Source organism: Camelus bactrianus, chromosome 15 (assembly GCF_048773025.1).
Source record: "Camelus bactrianus isolate YW-2024 breed Bactrian camel chromosome 15, ASM4877302v1, whole genome shotgun sequence".
NCBI classification, from domain to species: Eukaryota; Metazoa; Chordata; class Mammalia; order Artiodactyla; family Camelidae; genus Camelus; species Camelus bactrianus.
Window position 1 is genome coordinate 62,978,537 of NC_133553.1, and position 22,047 is coordinate 63,000,583.

General features: G+C 41.0%; 1 protein-coding gene across 5 annotated transcripts in view; it reads left to right on the forward strand.

The window, feature by feature from the left end:
- The window catches only part of APLF (aprataxin and PNKP like factor), an 83,154-nt gene extending 62,943 nt beyond the window's left edge, over positions 1-20,211 (forward strand). For 2 of the 5 annotated variants that reach the window (XM_045523204.2, XM_074341256.1), the window contains one exon: positions 2,928-6,077. In XM_045523204.2, coding sequence (XP_045379160.2) covers positions 2,928-3,130 — 203 coding nt within the window. In that variant the 3' untranslated portion in view covers positions 3,131-6,077. Of the gene's footprint in view, positions 1-2,927; positions 6,078-10,866; positions 10,991-15,430 lie in introns of those variants that run through there. The other 3 variants (XR_012499000.1, XM_074341257.1, XM_074341259.1) reach the window with 3 other exon arrangements.
- Positions 20,212-22,047: the final 1,836 nt, after the last annotated feature.

Sequence of the window (22,047 nt, forward strand, 5' to 3'; positions counted from 1 at the left end):
CTGGTTCATTTGTTCGTCCATTCATATCTTCAACAAATATATGTATGTTAATTGCTGTATGTGTGTTAGGCACTGTTGTGGGAGCTGAGGCTACAATAGAAACAAAACCCTGCTCTTGTAGAATTTCACAAAGATGGACGGTGCACATGTTAACAACTGTATGATGTCATGCAGTGATGACTGCTAAGAAGGAAAATAAAGCTGTGTGGGAGGATAGCATGGCGAGGGTGTGTCTGGGGGGTGGGAGGCTGGTGCCATTCCAGCTAGGACAGTAAAGGAAGGACTCTGATAATTTGACATTAGAGCAGAAGGCTGAAGGAGAGAGCAAGCCTGGTGAGTCTGTGAGGGAAGAGCATACCAGCCGGTGGGAATGGTGCTCCTAAAGCCCTGGAGATGACCCTGCTTGGACTACTCAAGGAGCAGCAAAGAGAGGGTAGAAGTGGAACAGTGGAAGTGAAGAGTGGCAGATGAGGTCAGAAGAGCTAGCAGTGAGCCGGCTGTGTGGGGTCTTAGAGGCCAAGAGCTACAAGGAAGGCCTCCAGATCTTAATCAGACGGAGACGAAAAGCTATTGGAAAGTTTTCTGGCTTCTTTGTGTAGGACGGACAAAGAGTGGAAGCAGGGAACCCAGTTAGGAAGATACTAGAATAGACCAGGAAGAAGACGATGGGGCTGGGACTAGGGTTACTGGAGTGGATGTGGTGAGAAGTGGTGGCTATATGTTGATGGTGGAGCCAGTAGGACCTCTTGACATATTAAATAATAGGTTTCCAGTGGGGGATGTTCAAGGATGACTCCAAGGTTTCTTGCCAAAACAACTAGAAGCTTGGAAGGCTAGAGGAGTCATATATTCATGAGACAATGACCAGATCTGGGTGAAGCACCTCAAGAACGGTGTTACAGGAATGTTACGCTTCAGATGCCTGTCAGTCATCCAAGCAGAGATAATATACAGACAGTAAAATACAATGAGTGTGAAATTTAGGCAATGGTCAGAGCGTATGATACAAATTTGGGAATTTAGGATATAAGACTAGATGGACTCATCGAAGGAATATATTAGAGAAGAGGTCCCAGCCTGAAATTTGGGCAGTCCGAAATTTAGAGGTTAGGAGGATGAGAAAGATTCAGCAAAGGAGATGGAGAAGGAATAGAGTAGGAGAACCTGTAGTTGCTTCAGCTTTATATATATATATATGCATTTCTTATAAATGTGCTAAGATAATTTCTGAATCTGAAAGGAAGCTCTATTGAGATGCCATTGGCTGTATATGTGAGACACTTCCAAGAGCAAAATGGACGGGAACAGAAATCCTGATGTTCTTTCCTGCTCGTTCCCTTCTCCGTCAACAAACTGTCCTCTAAATGATTTTTAAATGTATTCTATCATAAAAGTTATATGGGGAATCGAGATTAACTGGACGTAAACCATGCCCTCAAGATACAGGAGATGAGACATGTATCCAAGTAAATACAGTGCCAAGCTTCCCTTTAGGAACTGGTATGCTGCTTATGCTAATGAGAATTGTGCAAATTACTACTCAGCCTTTTTAGTCTTGGCCTCCAAGAAACTCAGGGAGAAATCTGATGCTTGGTTTATACTAATTCTGTTAAAAATTGGGGTTGTGTGCTGCTCTTTTTGTTACTTTCTGCTTTTATTTGTATTTTTAATTATCTCATTATTACTGTTACGAGCTACTCAAATGCTCTTGGAGTGAGTAGTGATATTAAGGAAAATATAAATGTCTGGGCTGTGGGAGGTAAGAGGACGGATAAATTACTTCCTTTGTCATCATTCTCATTTTTTTCACATCACATTTCTGGACTGTCATCTAAATCATACCTATCCATTACATATGAACATTTTAGAAAGAAGTTAGCTAAAGTATATACAAAAATTACAGACATTTTTAACCCATAATTTGCTGTTCATCATAGGGGTTGTCCTCTGCCACTCAGAAGATTTCCAGATAGAATCTTCCTCCTTGAGTTAACAAGTGCCCCACATCATCCTTGAGTCTCTCTTGGCCTTATTTTAAACCATCTCTGTTGCTCGCTGTGGAAAGAAAATAAAAGAGAGTGGGATGAAGGAAGACATGAATTTTGCAACAGAATTCTAGTATTATAATATTATTTAGAAATCCATAAATTCTAATGGCTGTTATCATAGTAATCCTCGTCTTATTGAAGCATGAACTGTAAGAGCTATAAAACTTCCCAAAGTATGTAAACCAGTATCTCCTCATTTGATCACAACCCTGATGTGTCAGTCCGATTGTGTTAGGTTTGCTGCAATAACAAACAATACCCAAATTTTAGCGCTTTACAAGAAATGGATGTATTTCTCCTTCATGTTACACGCATGTGGCTGTGGCCCTGCCCCATGTGTTTCCTCATCCTGAAATCCAGGCTAGAGGAGCAGCACCATCTGGGACACGCTGTTCTCGTGGCGGAGGGGAAGTGGCAGGAGTAGAACCACAGAAAGGCTCTTTAAGCATCTCCGTGGAAGTAGCACTCACTACTTCCACTCACTTTTCTTTGGCCAAGTCTAGTATCAGTGGGGTAGGTAACAAGGATCACATCACAAGGAGGGACGGTGAAGAACTGGGACAGAAATACATCCTGCCCCTTGGGAAGAATATGATTGTGATATTATTAAAGAGCCATTATTATGAATCTCAGAGGACCTTTTAGTCCCGGGAGCCTCGTGGTAGGAACAGTTAGGATTAAGCAAATGTTTAAAAAAAAAAAAGGTTAGAATTTTGGCAGATGATAATTTTAGCCCCCTTTCTAGAAATTTGTAGTGGTTAGCTATGTATTAAGTACAATTAGTTCTTCTTGGCGGAGAAAGATAATTTACAGTTAGGTGTTTCTGATCCTGGGTTGAGTGGGGCTTGATGGTCTGTGTACTGGACACCTGTGTTTCAGTGAGAAGCATTTCAGATGAAGACGATAACGTTGGGCAACCCAGTGAGTACCCCCTGGATGACAGTTTTCTAGATGATGAGGAAGAGGAATACGAGCCAACAGATGAAGATTCCGACTGGGAGCCAGGAAAGGAAGACCTGGAGAAGGAAGACATGGAAGAGCTTTTGAAAGAAGCACAAAAGTTTATGAAAAGAAAAAAGTAACTCTTCTCTGAGATAATATATGGCTCATATTTACTCTTCCCGTATGGAAAAATAATGCAGGAACTAAGGAAACACTTAAGCAATAATTATTTTCTTTCTTTTTATAGATATGACTCTACTATTGATTCTCTGTAAATGAAACATGGAAATGTCAACCTGCAGTGTAGTGGATGGAATTTGCTATGTTATTTTGCTTTTTCATTCCTATTTAAAGCACCTAGAAATAGTAAGCAGCCAGAGAATTAAAGAGAAATAATTGATATTTTTCATGTACTTTGTGTGTCGGTAATAAAAAGTAAAAGCTATGGGTTGCACAAAACTTTGGCCTTTTTCCCAAAGATTCTGTCTTTGAGTAGAATGCTGTGCAGGTGTAACCAGGCAAATGACGTAACTGGTGGGAAAGCGTCCTTCGTTCATTCCTGCTGAAGTAATTCTTCAAGCAGAAGCAGGCTGGAAGAAATAACAGCCATCATATAATGGCAATTATTTTTTCTAGTACCCTGGATGTGAGCTTTGCCATTTCATTTACTACTTTGATTCTTTGAAACTTGGGAAAATTATCAAATGGATACTGAAAATAGATTCAGCTAGACTATAGAAATGTCCAACCTGCAGGGAATGCTCAAGTCTGTGATTTACTGTGCATCTGAGTTGAAAGGTAGAAAAACTCAAGGAATTTGGCCATTTCTTTTTCATACTGAAGGCCCGCCTGGTTATTTTAACTCTCAATATGCTGTCTTTACATTAAGAATATAGAAATTATTTTTGACGATAATTTTCTCAAATGGCATTCATTCTTTTATAGTCAGATGAAACTAGTAAGTTGTCTGCCAGCACTCAAGATTCTGGCCTCTTATTTCAAGAAGAGACCCTTTCACATTTATGAAGTGTATCTCTATTCTTAAAATACCATAGAGCATGTAATACTTTTCATTTTCGGTGACTTAGGATCTTTGAAATACAGTTTAGAATCTTTAAATTAAACAGTTGGGGATGTGTATACAGAGAAGCAGGTTTAGTACTGAAATCATAATTCACTGAACCAAGAAGCTTCCTTGTTGAACACTGATACCTTTTATTCTAAGAGAACCTAAAAATTTATATCTTAAAAGAGGAAGACAGATTTATAATTGTTTTCTTAGTGTTTTTAAATGTTTTCAGGTAATTGCATAAAATTAAAATTTACTTACACTACAGCAAGGAGAAGATAAATATTTCTCTAGACCATTATTATCTATTATTCTGACTTAGTCTCTTGTTATTTAGGAACTAATTTTCTTCTCCTAAGGCCCTTTTATCTTGGGGGCTTGACAAACCTGTGAAAAAAATTCTTTAAACTTATCCTCATTCCTGCACTAATTTAATCTTTAAAGTGTTCCTTGACCTACTCATAGATGTATCCCAAAGGAATTAAAAGATGTGTGTTCACCAAAAAACCTCAGACACAATGTCCTCAGAAGCATTCTTCACAATAGTCAAAGGTAGAAACACCCTAAATGTCCATCAGCTGATGAATGGATAAACAAAACATGGTCTGTCTCTATAAGGGAATAGTTTTCAGCCATAGAAAAAGAACTAAAGTCTTGAAACATATCGCAGTGTGGAAAAACCCTGGAAACATTACGCTAAGTGAAAGAAACCAGATACGAAAGGCCATGTGTTGAATCAGCTCATTTATATAAAATACCCCAAATTAACAAATCCATTGAGACAGAAATTAGATTGGTGGTTGCCAGGGTCTGGGGGAGTGGAGGGGATAGAAGGTGACTACTAATAGATAATTTCTTTATAAATTGATAAAAAATATTCTAAATTAGTGGCGATGGTCACAAAACTGTCAGTAAGCTAAACCCCACTGAACTGTACACTTTCTCAGCGTAGGTTTTATGGTATGTGGATTATGTATCTCAATAAGGCTGTTATAAAAAAAAAAGAATACAAAAGGTGAGAATTGTCTTTCAGAAAGAAAAAGCAGCATTCAATATCAATACGTTCTTCTTGGAAGTAGAGGAATGTGATAGCACACGGTAGCTGTTTTTTAAGGAGAGTTTGCTGCGCCTTCATAATCGTCCTGAAGTCACTTTTGAGTATAACCAATGTATAAATATGTAACTTAATTGTAATGAAAATTTGCCACTTGTAACTGGACTGTGTTTAAATCTGTGATTTTCAAAATAGAGGGAAAACTCGTGAGATTGTGGGCTCAGAAGCAATGTTAACCGAAACTTGATTCTTTGATTGCTGTCCTGACCAGTGGAGAAGAGCCAACTCTCCTTATCCTGGTATTTGTGGAATTTAAACTCTATCTCAGTCTCTTCCATCAAGCTAAAAATGATCAATTTTTCACCTACATGTTTAATTCTAAAAGCAAATATTTTTGTTGACTTGGAGGGGAAGTGGGTTTTCAGGGACCTTGGGAGGCTGGAGACGTGAGGATGTTTTGGTGACGCGTGGGCACTGATTCTGCTTTTCCCCCACGTCGAGGACAGCCTTGTTGACTCTGTGAGTTTCTAGAACTGGACAGTCCTAGTGGTTGTGAACATTCGTTGTAATCAAAGCGAATAGTTTATGAGCATAATTTTTCCAGAGTGGTGATCTAAAGCTGAGACTAAATAAATGGATAGTGGATTTCTTCTGGTTAATCTGTGCAGAGCTCAGAGTCACCAACACACCCCGTGGAGGGAGAAACCACACACGAGGTGCTACATTCAGCCCTGCTCTGGGAGACCACCTCGTTCCCATTCCGTTCGCCTTCTTGAGCAGGAATCTATAAGTGTGTGTGTGCGGTGGTGGGGGGGGGGTTCTTCCTGCCAATCTGCAAACCTAACTTACGAAGCTGTTCCTCTATAATAGGTATTGAAAGAAAATGATAAAGAGTAATGATTGCTGAGTTCATTACTGGCCAGCCTGATACAATGTACATAATAAACTCCGTTATCATAAACAACCACAGTTGTGCTGTCTTGCGCCCAAGACCCTGTGTGAGGTGCTGGTGAGTCAAAGAAGAATAAGATGGAGTTTCTGTTTTCTATGTGCTTTCAGTCTGTTTGGGAAGATAGGCTATTTCTTCATTCAGTAACGGTGAGAAAACAAGAAAGAAAAGGACCTGGGGTCTACAGTCAAAGAGCTCGCAGGCAATGAGGCAGGAACGCAAAGAACGAAATGGGTAGAAAGGAAACAGTCTAAGAAGGGGAAGCTGGAGCGTGCTGTAAATGTCCTGTCTTGCTGCGTATTGACATACAATCTCAGTCTTGAGGAAGAGCCTCTTCTGATTCAGCTGCAAGCTGAACTAGTAGATTTCTTCATGCAACACAGTTTTTACTCGAAGGAATGACTGGCAGACCTACTGTGGTTATTTCAAACTTGAGTATGTGACGGTATGTGACAACCTTGAGTATTCCTCCAAAATGAACTAAGCCTGTATTGTTTTTTTTCCCCAAGAAAAACAACCAACAGTATATGTTGTAATTGTAAAAACTGAGCTTTCAAACAGAAATTAGAATTTTGGGGTTGAGGGTGTAGCTCAAGTGGTAGAGGGCATGCTTAGCATGCATAAGGTCCTGGGTTCAACCCCCAGTACCTCCTCTAAAAATAAACAAACTCAATTACCCTCCACCTGCCAAAATAAGATAATTAAATGATACAATAAGTAAATAAATAAAGTATTTTTTAAATTAGAGTTTTGGAAAACTGGTATCTGTCACTGAGAGCTTCCCAAAACTTTTAAAACTGATGCTACTGTTGATATAATACAATGAAATGTATCAACATTTGGAAGATCTACAAAACTGAGCAAGTTGGCATTTTCCAAATGACCAATGTATGTTATAAAGTCAGGCATGGGTTAAAGATTTATTCAAAGCGTAAGATAGACCAATGAAACTTGGTGATTCAGAGTCTGTTAAATTCATTAATGTGGTTTCAGATTACACGTTGCACCTAACCTTTCAGAAGCTGCTATCTATTTTTGGTGATATATCAAAAATAATATTCACAATTATCTGAAAAGCCTATTAAAATACTCCTTCCTTTTCCAACTACATATCTGGGTAAGGCCTAATTTTCTCTATATACTTCAAGCAAATGACATCTGAGAGCAGATACGAGAATTCAGCTGTCTTCTATTAAGCGAGGCATTAAAGAAATCTACAAAAATGTGAAACAATGCCACTCATATTATTCAATTAATTATTTTTTATAAAATACATTATCTATGTTAATATGTAGTAGGTTTATTATTTTAAAATGCATTAGCAAATAAATATTTAAAATTTCTCAATTGTAATTTCCAAAATGGTACATATATTTAGATCTGACCCTCATAAACAAAAGCTCTTTGGGGTCATCAAAAATTTTTAAGAGTTAAAGAAGTCCTAAGCCTCAAAATTTTGAGAAGCACTCAATTAGATCACTGTGCCATTCGATTAGGCTAGTTATGGGTCAGGGAGGGTAAACTCCAAAATCTCTGTGTTCTGACACAGGGGAAGTTTCCTTCTCCCAAGATTTTCTGTTAGGTGACTAGGGCGCTGTCTTCCAGGTGGCAATTCAGCATTCCAGGCTTTCAGAAGCTCAGAAATCTCGTATCATGGTTGCACCACTGGGATGTGAGAACTTAATAATCCTGACTGCAAGAGAAATAGAGAAAGTGGAGGGTTGTACCCTGAAACTTAAATGCTTCAGGCTGGAAGTGACACTCATACTCACAGCCCATTGGCCAGAAGTAGTCACATGGCCTCTCCCATTGAAAAGGACCCGGGAAGTACAGTTTTGTAGCCCAGAAAAGATGAGAACCAGACACAGTGAATGAACACTAGTAATGTCTACAGTCACTAAAGGGGCGAGTGATAGATAGGGAGAGGAGAGATGAGGACGAGATCTGGGGTGTAACCATTTAAGGAGTAGAAGTAGAAAGAAGACTCTTTAAAGGAGTTAGAGGGAGAAGAGGGGTGCCAGGGGCCTGCTGTGTTGCAGACGCTAAAAGTAGAGCGAGTGTTAAAAGAGAAAGTAGCCGACATTGTTGGTTGCTACAGAATGGTTACAAGCCCGAGAACTGAGATTGCATTTGCCTTCCTACTTCGTGGAGATAATTGAAGTTCTGAGAACTTGCACAGACTTGCACCTGTGTCTACCCATCTCCCAGCTACTCCCGTATTGTCTGTTGTCTTTCCTGATAGAACAGTTGAATTGCCTGTGTTCCTATTTAAAGCCAACCCCTGAGACTCAGTCACCTCTTCCGTGCTTATGGGTATCATACTGGTAATTCTTCCCTTTGGATCCCGCCTCATCCGTTTCTGCCCAAATACTGAACCATTCCCATCACTATATAAAGAATATTTCTTCCATCCTAAAGAACAAATGAGTATCTTCCCTCGACTTCACTTTTCCCCACAGCGTTACTACTCTCACTTCTCTTCTCCCCTTAACAGCAAAATTCGTCTAGAGTGTTATCTATCCTTGCTGTCACCAGTGCCTCTCCTCCTTGGAAACTCATTGAAATCCAGCTTTCCTTACCACCTCTCCACTGAAACTGCGTTGATCAAGGGCATCAGTGATCACTGTGCTAAATCCTGTGATCAGTTCTCAGCTCTCATTCTTCTTGACCTTTCTGCAACATTTGAAATAATATGTCACTCCTGCCTCCTTGAAACACTTCCTTGACTTGACTGCTAGGAAGTTAGAACACCTTGAGTTTTCTCTCCTTGACTCCCAGTATCCACTGCTGGATGTTTCATTTGTCCATGAGTTCTTAATGTTAAGAGTACCTTGAAGCAGAGTCCTTGGTCTTCATGTTCCTATTTACATTGCTTTGTTTGGTGATTTTATGCAATCTTGTGGCTTTTTAATATGTGCAGATAACTCCTAAATTTGTATCTCAAGCCCTGAGCTCTTCCCTAAGTTCCAGACCCACCCAGTTGTCCCCTTGGCATCTCTACTTAAGTGTGTGATAGACATCTCAAACTTCACACGTTCAGTACTGAATTCTAATTGCCCTCCTCACTCCCCGCAAACCGTCCTCTCCTGATCAGTCGACACAACTTGATATGCTTGACCTTCCACTTTCTCCCACACGCCGCAAAATCTCGATGGTTCTACTTTCAGAATTTATCCAGAATCTGCTAAATACTGAGCTATACCTACCCTGATCTCTTCTTTTTTGAAAGAGAAATTTGTTCTTCCAAAACTGAGATTAAGCAAACTGTCCAGCACCCTTGATTACTTGCCGGAGAAGTTTGCCTGCCTTTGATAGTGCTGTCTAAGTGCTAACTGACAGGAGAGAAAATCGTGTTGCTTGGTGTGTCTAATTAATAGCCACAGATCAATCTGCCTGTTTTCTTCCTGGATATAACACTTGTTATTTCTGATTAATGGTTGACATCTCAAGATGGCATAAATCATCTCTGCCTAATAGTAACCATGTCACCTGATAAAAAGGTGACCCTTTTAAGACTTAGCAGGTTTACGAGTCTGTGAAATAAATAAAAGTCTGGAATTAGCAGTCTGGGTATTTATGTACATCTTCCCTAATCAAAGAGACATGTTTGTTCCCCCAAACTTTTTTCTTCCAAACTGGCAGCCTATCTAGAGTCCCCCTAAACCAGAAAGATCGCAGGCAGTCACCTGAGAGGTTTGGTTTTAACAAAAGAGCTATTGGCCGTAACAGAATGACAGTGTAAAGTTAATGAAGTTCCCACATCTTCACTCCACACACTATCACACCAATGACAGCCACCCTCAGTTCATTGTTAAAGAATGTTTGACATTTCCTTAGTGGAGCTGCCCACTGGTGATGACCCACTGTCTCTGAGAACATGCCCAGGAGTGGCTCCGGGGGCCACATCCCAGCTCCGTGATCCTGCCTCTGACCTCAGCCACTGATGCAGTGTGAGCCCAGACCCTGCCCGGTCCATTAGCTGCTCCTCCCAGGGGATTTGTGCTGGATGAGGACAGAGAGGAGGAGTTGGAGCTGGGGTACTGGGACACTGTGGCCATCTGGAGAGCGGGTCCCCAGATCTTTGATTGAACTACACGGAATTTTTCTTTTTAATTTCCCTTAAGCTAGCTAGAATTGAGGTCTGCTGCCTCCAGCAAAAAGAAAAAAAAAAAAAACTTATTACCCTAAAGTGTACATTCTGATTAAGGTATGTAATCAACATTACAGTCTTCATTTAATTAAAGGAATTTTAGTCGCTAATTGTTATGATCTTTTCCTTTCCTGTTTTCTCCAAAAGTCGGAAGTAACGAAGGAGGCAGACTGAGGTAGAAATGTTGAAAAGTTACGGTTTGTCTTCTAAAATGTCTGATGCAATGCTTTACCGTGAACTTCTTGGCATTTTGTCTTGTGATAAGTCTCAAAGTTTATTGTTATACAGACGCTATTTCAATGCTTTCTAAGCTCAAATATACGTAAGGATTTCTTAAAGGAAAAAAATTCTTGCAGATCTTCAGACCCCAGTGCACCGACATTTATTTAGCTTTAAACTACTGCAGTTAGAAGTGAAACAAAACACTAGTGACTAATTCATAGTGAAACATGAAATAAATACAACTTTATGAGTACACAGCGATACTACTGTTACTACTATTAATAATAAATATTTTTCACAAAGTAAAGGAAGGGAAAAAACTCATTCTCACTAACTTCCTACTCTGGAAATTAAATGGAATATTTATCCTGCCTTTGGGGAGGAACTGTATTTCATTCCCAGTGGATGAGGACAATCTCTTCTTTATAACAGAATGCCAGCTAATGAATGGAGGAGGAATGGGAAAACTAGGAAATCACCATTTTCTAACCTCCAGTGTAACCACTGATTCAGGCAAGGACCATCACACATCCTGGGAAGTATCATCATCCTGAAGGTAATTTACAAAGGAGAAAACGTAACTTTGCAGTGGAGAGATAGGTGTCACTCACCAACATGACCTTACGTGCTTCCTGAAAAATGTTCTTGACCAGAATGTTTTACTGACTCTAATTAAGCCTTTGAACCTAACTCCCAGGATACAGAAAATATACTGGATGGAGGAACATGGTAAATGACACCACAATAAAATAATCAGCTAAACACACAATGTAGAACATTCTATCTGATCTCTTACAAAAAGATAATGCTCTGAAAAGATGGGGGGGCACTCTAGACTTAAAGAGAAAAAAAATCATAACCACCACATTCAGTGCATGAATCTTGATTTGACCTTTCTTTGGGGAAAACAGCCATAAAAGATATTTTTAGAACTAGTGGAGAAATTTGAATATGGACAGAATATTAGATGACATTCAGGAGGAGGCAAGGACGGATAGGAGATGTCCCCCTTTAGTGGAGGGAGGCAGGAGCTGGATCACGCACCGCCAGAACATGGGGATGTTCAGAAAGAGGTGAGCATTGAGGGGGGTTTGGAGATGACTGTGAATTACAGAGGGTAAGTTCTGGGGTTGAGAAGGAGTGAGAAACCAAGTCAGATTTGTATACACGCTGAACACACATAAGATAACTGGGTGAGGAATGATCTTAGACTTGACTGAGGTAGACGGGGCTGCGAGGCATTGACGGGATAAATCCCAAAGAAAGAATTCACTCTGACTGCAGCCTCCAGCTTGGCTTGGTCTACGGGCACCTGAGGCTTGTGGTGTCCTGAAGGAGGGGAAGAGGAAGCAGTACTAGGAACATTCAGAACTCTGGGGTTTCAGTATTTCGAACTAAAAGCCCTACCCCAGCAGAGAAAGGCAGTCATCCCAGGGGTGTCACGCTGGTCCAGTGTCCTTGAGGGTGAGGGCTGTGTTCTCTTTTTCTCTCACAATCCTCAGCCCATGCTGTATACAGAGCTGTGTCAGCAAATGCGTTTTTTTCAAAGTGAGTTCATTTAGATCTTGTGACTTTGAGACAATGAATATTCTACAAGAGAAAGTGACTTACACTCTAACCGACAGAATCCAAGTCCGCGTCAGCTGAGAGAAAGATAAATCTATAACACAAGTAACCTTACCAATATTTCTACCCATAACCATTAATAACACCCAAATTATTAAAAGTTTAAAAACTTTAAATGAAAATAATGAACACCTTGTATGCATATTAATAAAATGTTACTATATTAAGTGTTGATATGTGTGTAAGAGATACTGAACTTAGAAATGAAACCCTCTTTGGTGTGGGGTGAGTATTTAAAACCGTTTTCCTTTTAGAGGTAATATTTTTCTCCAACTCCATCGAACTTAAAAACATCATTTCTTCTCCATGGCCATCATTATGCTGGAAAAAAAAAAAAAAAAGAAAAGCTATTGAAAATGTAACTGATCATGCCCTTTAAGTAGTATCTCGAATTGATGACAGGTTAGCTAATATTCCTGAACTTTTCTAGATAGCTCATTAACTCCCTGTCAGACATTAACCTCAAAAGCCTTTCTGTTTCATCATGATGACTGGAGAATATGAACTGGATGAAAGTAGTAAACGTATCATTATCAGTTACTTTTACTGCTGGGAGAAGCTTTAGAATTTATTGGAGAGCAACACAGACTGTGGAGGAATTGTTGACTGCAATTCGAGACAATGAGATTGCTTCCTCTGATGACCCCATGTGTAAAGGGCCATCAAAAAATATAGAAGAATATTCATCAGTGGCGAGGCAGTAACAATCTTAGGGAAATCTTGGTGTATAAAGATCAAATATTTAAATTTTTTATGCTTAAGATTTCTTTGGCAAAAAATCGGAGAAAACAGAGGCGCAGAAAAATTCCCCAGAACCACCTGCAGACCGTCACTACTAACTCCCTTTTTGAGCATCCTATTCCCATTTTGCAACTGGTTAACTTAAGATCTAGATGTTAAGGAATCCTCCAAAGTTACAGAGGAAAAATTAGTAGCAGTGGTGGTCCTGGGAGGGGATGGCGGGTGATTTAGACCTGTTCTTCATTCACTGACATCAACAGTTCAAGTATTCCCCAACCCACCAGCTGCCCCTAGTTAATAGTGGTGGGTTCCGGGATAGACCTGGTTCACCTGATGCCTGAACCACCTCTCTCACACCTAACCGTAACCTCTTCCCCACCTAATCTTATAAACAAAACAAAAAGCCAGTCGGTTGGATTTTTATCTCCTGCTTTGATTTTGCTCCAGGGCAGTCCTTTAGAATGTGGACAATCAGTGACAGATTCATCCGATTATCAGCCCCACTGAAATCCATCTTCTTAGTGAACTAAGGTCTTATTTGCTGGGTTTGCTACTTAAAAGAATGAGATAAATCTATAAGGGAATAAAATAGATGCCAACTTGGCATCGTTCTTTCAGTGATGAATCAAATATCTCTGAAAGAAGAGTTCCTGATTAAAGATGCAAGGACCCTGTCATTGCTAATTCCAGCCAATTTCCTGCCTCGAAATGTCTTCCTGCCTCTGTCACTGCCGGTGACTGACAGCTGGCTTACTAATTAAATTTAAGCAGTGTTTGCTTTTCTTGACCTTTACTGAGAAATGAATTTTCAAGCTCTAGACATGAATAGAGTGCTTTAATTTGGGGAGAATGATGTGTTTGTATCATCCCCAGCAATCCCCAGATCTGATTACCTCTGTTACTCCAACGTTCCACTTCACAGCAGGCTTCTGGGGGATGGCTGGTACTGCAGCCACTCTGTAATTAGTGCCCAGCCTTGGCTCTCTGCACGCCCATCACCGAAAGAGGGCGTGTTGGCTCCTGATCGAATGGATAAAGGCTCTAGGTGACCAGTTTTGAACCTCTAGATTTCTCATATTCTGCCCAGGTCTTTGTTCATGCTGGTTCATATAACAAATAGTTTTCTCAAGCTGGAGCGTTGATTTTCTTATTTTCCTGCCTGTCTTCACCTTCTGCTCGTTCCTTTTTTCCCCTCTCTCGATTCCCTATTGCTCTCCAGCCCCCTCTACTGGGGACGACCTGGTGGTGCGGCAGCAAAGAGTCCTCCGCTCTTTGCAAATCATGTATCTAAGAAGGAGTTAATATCCAGGATATATAAAGAATCTCTACAATTCTACAACAAAAAGGAAGATACCCTGATCAAAATATGTGCAAAGGACAAGGACTTGAATAGACGTTTCTCCAAAGAAGATATACAAATGGCCAACAAGTATCTGAAAAGATGCTCAACACCCCTTATCATTAGGGAAATGCAGATAAAAAATGCAGTAAAATATCACCTCACACCCCCGAGGATGGCTCCTTTCAAAAAACAAATAACAACAGACACAAAACCCAAATAACAAGTGTTGGTGAGGATATGGAGAAACTGGAAACCTTGTGCACCGTTGGCAGCATGTAAAACGATGCAGCCACTGTTGGAAACATTATGGCAGTTCCTCGAAAAATTAAAAATAGAATTACTGTGTGGTCCAGCAATTTCACTTCTGCATATATACCCAAAGGAATTGAAAGCAGGGTCTCAAAGAGATATTCGTACACCCGTGTTCATAGCAGCATTATTTACAGTACGCAAAAGGTGGAAGCAAACTCAAATGTTCATTGACAGACGAAAGGACAGACAAAGTGGGTTACATACGGACAACGGAATATTACTCAACAGAGGGAAGTTCTGACACACAACGTGGATGAACCTTGAAGACATTGTGCTAAGCGAAATAAGCCGGTCACACAAGACAAATACTGGAATAGTTCCACTTTCATGAGGTAGTAGATTAGCCAAGTTCATAGAAACAGGGTTCCAGAAGGTTGTGGGGGAGGAGGAAGGCATGCGATTGCTGTTTTATGGGTCTAGAGTTTCAGTTTCGCAAAGTAAAAAAGTTCTGAGGATTGCTTGCAAAATAATGTGAATATACTTAGCATTACTGAACTGCACACTTAAAAATGGCTAGGATGGTAAATATTATGTTATATATATTTTACCACAATTAAAAAGAAAGAAATTCTCACAAGTAGAGATATTTCAAAGCACAATCTAAAAAAATCAGTTAAAACTCTGATTTAAATTTTTCAATTTCTCTAGCACCTGTCCTGTGTGTCCCCCTGGGCTGGGCTTACCTCTTCTAGGACCCGTGAGTGTAGTAAATCTCTTGCAGTCTCATATGCCTTTCTTTGGTGTAATTCTGTGTCTGAACCAGAATGATCAACATTAAAAAAAAATTTAACTAACATAATGGTTCCTTACAACACACAAACATTAAAATAAATACACAGATCTAGATTTACGCCATACCAAAAATGATGAAACCCCTGCAGCGCAAGCATGCAGACTACTCTCTCTATCCTCCAAGGCAGGACAGCTCAGCCTCCGTTCCCACACTCCTGTCCCATCATTTCCCATGTTTGCCAGGAACCCTGACGGCTGATGGCAGGGAAGCTTGAAGTAGTTTGCGGGCCACAGCACGTGGGCATGGCACAAATGGCTGGATCACCAAGTAGCCAGCACAAACAGAAGCGGTGAAGACCTGAAGGAGTTAGATGACCCTCAAACCCGGTTTTATCTTCCCTCTAGAGGATTCACCTGTTTCCATCGCCTTCCGGGCAGACGTGAGTTTATAACGCCTGGTTCTAAAATGTTTTTGCCATTCAGCCTTGTTAACAGTGTATGATTGTTTATAATCTTTAGATTTCTCTAGATGATTTCTTTTTCTTTCTTTCTTTCTTTTTGTGGCAATATGTTATCTAGTTTTATTTCATTTATTTATTGTTACTGAAATATTTTTGACTTGTGCAACCTGGTGATTTGATACATTTGTATATTGCGATGTGATTGCCATTGTAGCAAAATTTAGCACATTTATCACTTTACATAATTATCCTTGTTTTAAGTAGCTGGAATAGTTAAATGATAGTATTTCAGCAAGCTGGTGGTTACAATGCAATATGCTGCACAGTACTGTGCCTTTTACCTCTGAGGCTTGTTTGTTGTATCCAGATGGTCTAAATACCTCTGCTGCACATCCACTTACTTTCTCAAATGCCCCTGACGAAGCAGAGTGCTGCTCCCCTCCCTGCAGTAGAAGTGGAAAGTACAGACAATAAATGGCAGCACAGGAATTTGGACCTAGATTTATCTGATCTCAAGTCCCATGCTACATCCAGGGCTCGGTGCCGCCCTTTCTTGTGCCTAAGCACAGATGATGGATGGTATCAATGGCCCTGTTTGTTGAGCGCTGCCAGGTCCTGCGGTAAGCATTCTAGGTTCTGAAGCACTTCAGAGTTTCAAGTGGTTGTTTTAAGCTGATTGGTTTGGGTAATTTTTATGTAGCAATCGATAATTAATATAATGAATGTTTCATTTGATTCCTTTCACCAACTTGCCAACCTTATTCATCTTCCATTGCTGCCCAGGAAACTTACCAGAGAGAAGAGATGATTCATGGCAAGCAGGGTACTCACAATGGCATGTGAGTTAGGATTCTCTTTTTAAATTTGTAAATGGAAACGTGGGGATTTTATTCTTCAGTCTCACATGCTTGACTCTTGTGAGCCCACTCTTAAGAGAAGGGTCAGTGCTCATTCGGCCACAAAATCAGGTTGCTGAGCTCATGAGGTTGAGGACCATACCTGAGTGGTTGACGATTGCCTTGTAAGGATAAGACAGCCTTCTGGCCATTCCTTCCGTGAATGCACCTGCTTTTTCTCATGAAACTCCTCCTCACGGCTGCCTGGGAGGAAGAGTCCGGGTCCCGAGGAGCCCTAAGTCTCATGGGACATTGAACCTGCATGATTCATGACTCATCTGTTCTGTTTTTTCAATGGAAGCTGAATGAGATTGAGGCAGTGGTGGTTAAAGGAATCAAATGTTTATGGGTGTACTAATTATTGATTAATGTATAAAAATTACCCAAAACAACAAATGCTTATTATCTTCAGTTTCCATGGGCGTGGCTTAGCTGGGAGCCTCTGCATTAGGACTCCTCACAAAACTGCAGTTGAAGTGTCAGACCAGGCTGCGGATGACTGAAGGCTCAACTTGGGACAGTCCACTTCCGAGCTCACTCCTGTGCCTGGTGGCAAGCCTTAGGGCCTCACTGGCTACTGTCCAGAGACATCAGGTCCTTGTCCCGTGGGCCTTTACAAAGGGCAACTCACAGTACGGCCGCTTGCTGGCTCTAGATCAAAATGAGAGAGCAAGAGAGTGTGCCCAATACAGAGCCCTAGTCTTCCTTAACCTAATCTCACAACTGTGAGACAAATATGAACAAATAATTACTAACTAAATAATACAACCTACCACATAGTCCCTAAGGCTTAAAAGAAGCTCATTTGTTCATTTTATAAGATTATATATATAAATTGATCGTATTTATATTAATTAAAATCTAGCAGCTTTCTGAACCAACGCTGTGTTAGATTGTCTTGAAGTGCCCTCCCCATCTCTCCTTTCCTCCTCTCAGGGCCTGCATTGCCTGGCGTGGGGCGTTGCATACATCAAGCAGTTAATAAGTGCTTGTTAAAGGTATTGTTGAATTTAGGCATTTCTTCTTGCTGTGACATCTAAAAAAATGTAGCTTTTCAAACAGTAGGCATTCAAAAAAAAAAAAAGGACTGAATTGAATTGAGGACAGGAAAAAGAACAGCTCTTGTTGGTGGAGACCTGGACAGCCTTGTGTGATTCAAGGATTACAAAACAAGAAAAGAGAATGATGTCCTACTGGGATTTCCTGGTGTCTTTAAGTGCTCTGGGCTAGCTAGTGGAGTCAGAGCTCAGGCGTGGCCCCTAGAAGCTGGAGGGCTCCACACTGTTACCCGACTTGATTCCCCCAGGATGTGTAGCTAAGCTCTGTCTCTTGTCACTGCTTAAACCACGACACTCAGAGGCTCTCACCAGAAGCCTCTCTCTCCTGCCGTTGCCTCCAGTACCAGAAGCATCTCTCCCCTGTATTGGGTGCATCGTTCTAGCTGTCTTCCTGGCTAGAGGTGGCACTGAGGCCCCCTGCCTGGAACCTGGGGCTCCAGCACACTGCCAAGGCTTTTCTGATGGCCGACACATCATCCGTCAGGGAAGCGGAGGAAAAGTCTGGCTGCACAACCGTCTTGTCTCTCTAAGACCAGGGCAGTTCAGTTCCACCGCTGGACCTTCCATACGGCCTCTCCGGGCCTCCTGCCATATACTCCCAGAAGCTCCATCCTTCCGCGGGCCCAGTGCCCACCCATTTCCTGTCGACTGTGACTGAGATGCGGAATAGCTGCATTATTGTCTTTTCCTCCTGGATGCCAAGAGGCAGTGTCCCCAGGGAAAATAATCTGAGCTCGGAATTCTGTTCAGTCTCCCATCTGGTCTCCTCAATACATACAACAGGGGCTCTTGTAATAAACTGCGTCCACCTGTAGAATGTGAAGCCAGTCCTCTGGCACATTGAACATTTGTGTGTAGTCTGTCCTCTCTATCTGTGTATTGAAAACAGACACTGCCACATGCTAGTGTCACACAATGAATTCTGTGTAAGATTATTTTTAAGACACTCTGTTCTTAGGAAAATATTTACACCAAACTGCAAGTAATGGGGTTAAGGATAAAAGTAAGTTGAGAATTTTCATCTTCTGTACGTGATATGGTTTGAAATTTTTTTTAACAACAACACATGTTACTTTTGTGATCACAGACAAAACTTAAAGACATTGGAAGTATATACTTCATGTACTATGCCTAATTAAACATTCGCTATCTATCTATTTATCTATCTCTCTATCTCTCTATCATCTATGTATCCTTGTTGAAATAGTATTTGATGTGCGGGGAGAGAGAGCACGAGCATGCGCAAGTGAGCGTGGACTCTGGGGACACACCTGTGCGTGGATAAGGTGACGTCATCAACAGGTAAAGAGCTGATGAGGAAGCCAAAGTGCTACCACACGAAGTGGCGCTTCCATCTGAGCAGCGTCAACTCTTCTCAGCGATGGCGTCTGCTCTACTCACCTAAATCACAGAAAGTCCTAGTCCTTTGTCTCAATATTCCCACTCCTCCCCCAACCACCACTTTAGGTTAATTAACAATGAAAGCGGTCTCATCACATCAGCTGTACCACTCATTACAGCCTGGCTGTCAGCCAGTGATAAAAGTGCTCACAGGGGTTTGCCGTGTGCATCACGTGTCTCCCCCACCACACCCACTACACACACACACATACACACCCACACAACTTGAAAACAATCTGAATATAAGACAGTTTTGTAATGTACTCACTACAGCATGGAAGAGATTAATGACACTGTTTTACGTGTGATTTGACTTCCACCTGCTCCGGTGCATCTCTCTCCCAGTACAAGGAGCACAGAACTCTGAGACTTGACTTGGCTTAGAATGAGGTCATCTTCCTGGCCCTGTGCCCGTGGCTGGTCTCCTGGCTGCAATGCAAGCAAATGTCAGGCAGATCAAAAATCAGAAGAGGGAAAAATGGTTGTGTGAAATCAACTGAATCGACCCATGCTGATTACAAAGCGACTCTGAGCAGAAGGTGATAAAGGCTGAAGAATCAGAGAAAGATTAAGATAGCTCCAAAGAGAGAGAGTGTTTATTTGAATTCTCAAATTAAGCTACCGATCCAATTTCCATTTTTTACAGTTTGTGATCTTGGCTAATTTGATAGGCAAAATTCTATCTTATTGTTTCTAGATGAAATGTCCTTGATTACTGGGGAGGGTAAGCACCTTAAAATACATTTTTATTGTTATGGGCATTTCTTCTTGTGAATTGCCTGTTTGTGTATTTTGTCCATTATTCTTTTGGGGTTCTAGCTTTGTCCTTATTACAATGTATTGTAAGACAATACATATTAGATTGCTTCATAGATGAAGGATCTTGATCTTTTGTTTACAGTATTTGTCTGAAATATTTTTCCTAGTTTGACATTTATCTTTTAGTTTTGTTTATGGTTTTTCTGACTTTCAAGTGTTTTAAAGGTTAATGTAGAAAAATGTATCCATTGCCTTTAGGAGATCGTCTGTTAGTTCCTGGTTTTTTGCTGAGTTAAGCCTGCGGCACCCTGAAATCTTATGAATCTCATAAATTTTTATCGCTGTTTTCTTTCAGTTTTAATTCTTTGAATTTAAGTCTTTCATCCTTCCTTACTGCATCCTGGAATATAGTATGAAATAAAGATCTAAATGAATGATTTTCCCTAATAGTTGAATCTCCTATTTGTTGTAATCAATTAGCTCATCTTTTTCCCACTTATGAAATTTAAAGCATTATACAGATAACATAGGTTCATTTAAGAAAATCAGAAAATACAAATAATTGAAATGAGGGGGGAAACGCTTGTATTTTCTTCCCACTCTGAGTTGAGTGTTAGCTATTTGCTCTGCCTTCCAGACATTTTCTTCTATAGATGTATGTGTGTATTTCCCCTTCAAATGGAATCATATTGTAATATGGTTTTGTATTCTGATTTTTTTCCAGTTGGTAATCTATTATAACTATCTTTCCATGTCAATCAATATTCTTTCACAGCATTATGTCCTAATTAACTTTTCATTGAAATATACTGTACATCCAGAAGTGTGAACATTTCATAAGGATATAGCTAGACGAATGTTTGCTGGCTGAACACACCAATGTAACCAGCTACCAGACCAAGAAAAAGAATATTGCTAGCATCTCCAAGCCCTACAAAAAGTCCCTTCCTGTGATCTCCCTTCCCCAAAGGTGAACACTGTTCTTCTGTCCTGACTTCTCACAGCATCGATTCATTTCCCTTTTCGATAGCTACACAGTATTCCATCACACATAAATGGATCACAATATACTTACTGTGGGTTAAATTGTGTCCTCCCAAAGCATATATTGAAATTCTAACCCCCGAGTACCTGAAATATAACCTTTCTTTGGAAATAGGGTCTTCGCAGATGCAATCAAGGTAAGGTGAAGTCATTAGGGTGAGTCCTAATCCAACATGGCTAGTGTCCTTATACAAGGACAATGCCACCTGAAGACGGAGACACACGGGGAGAAAGCCCTGTGGTGACGGAGTCAGAGACGGGAGTGACACAGCTACAAGCCGAGGAAGACCAAGGACTGACAGTCATCACCAGAAGCCAGGGAGAGGCAGGGAAGGATCCCACTTAGAGACTCAGAGGGACCATGGCCCTGCGGACACCTCAGTTTCAGACTTTAGCCTCCAGAAATGTGAGAGAATGAATTTCTCTTGCTTCAAGCCACCTATTTGGGGAACTCTTTTATGGCAGGCTTAAGAAACTAACAACTAACGCAATTTTGATGGCTTTGGGATTTCTCTAACATTTTCTTATTTTATAGAACATTCCTTTATATTCCTTTCAATATAGTTCCTTAGAAGAAACTATAAAAGTGAAGAATCTGTATCAAATTATACTAGTAGACACTGTAAGTACAATGGACTTAGTAAGACGATGGCTATGATCCTCCAAGTCTCCTAGGGTCCTACTTGGGGATATAGGTGGTGCGGGCTGCTTCCTTTATAATTTCTCCCCTAACTCCAGGCTTACCAGGACTCCCAAGCCTGTGGATACAGTGACCCCACATAAAGATATAACTCAATCCTGCCACCACCTGCGAAGTGCAGAATATCCCAGCCCCGTATCTCTGGACGTCCCTGGCCGTGGGTGGGGGCACAGGGGAATGGTGGTTATCAGTTTAGTTCTTGAACAATCCTCTTATATTTTTCTTCTTCTGCCCAACCCCTCAACACACCCTCCCATAAAGACTTTTGGGGGCCTGGCTCTGCTACTTCCCCTGAGAGTGTGTAAGGTCTGCGGAAGGACCCGAATCAGAGCTTCAGAAGCTGCTCCTACAAGGTGGCATTCCATGTGGTCCTCACTGCATTAGAACCAGGCAAGGTTTCTCACACAAGGAGAGAAGGCCTCTCTTAGCCATGCGGTACCAGGAGCCCTCAAACAGCCCTCCCCATTTTCTCCCGTCTCCCAGAGTCCCCTGCCTGTAGCCCCGTCACCTGGGACTTAGCCAGAAGACCAGAACCCGAGGC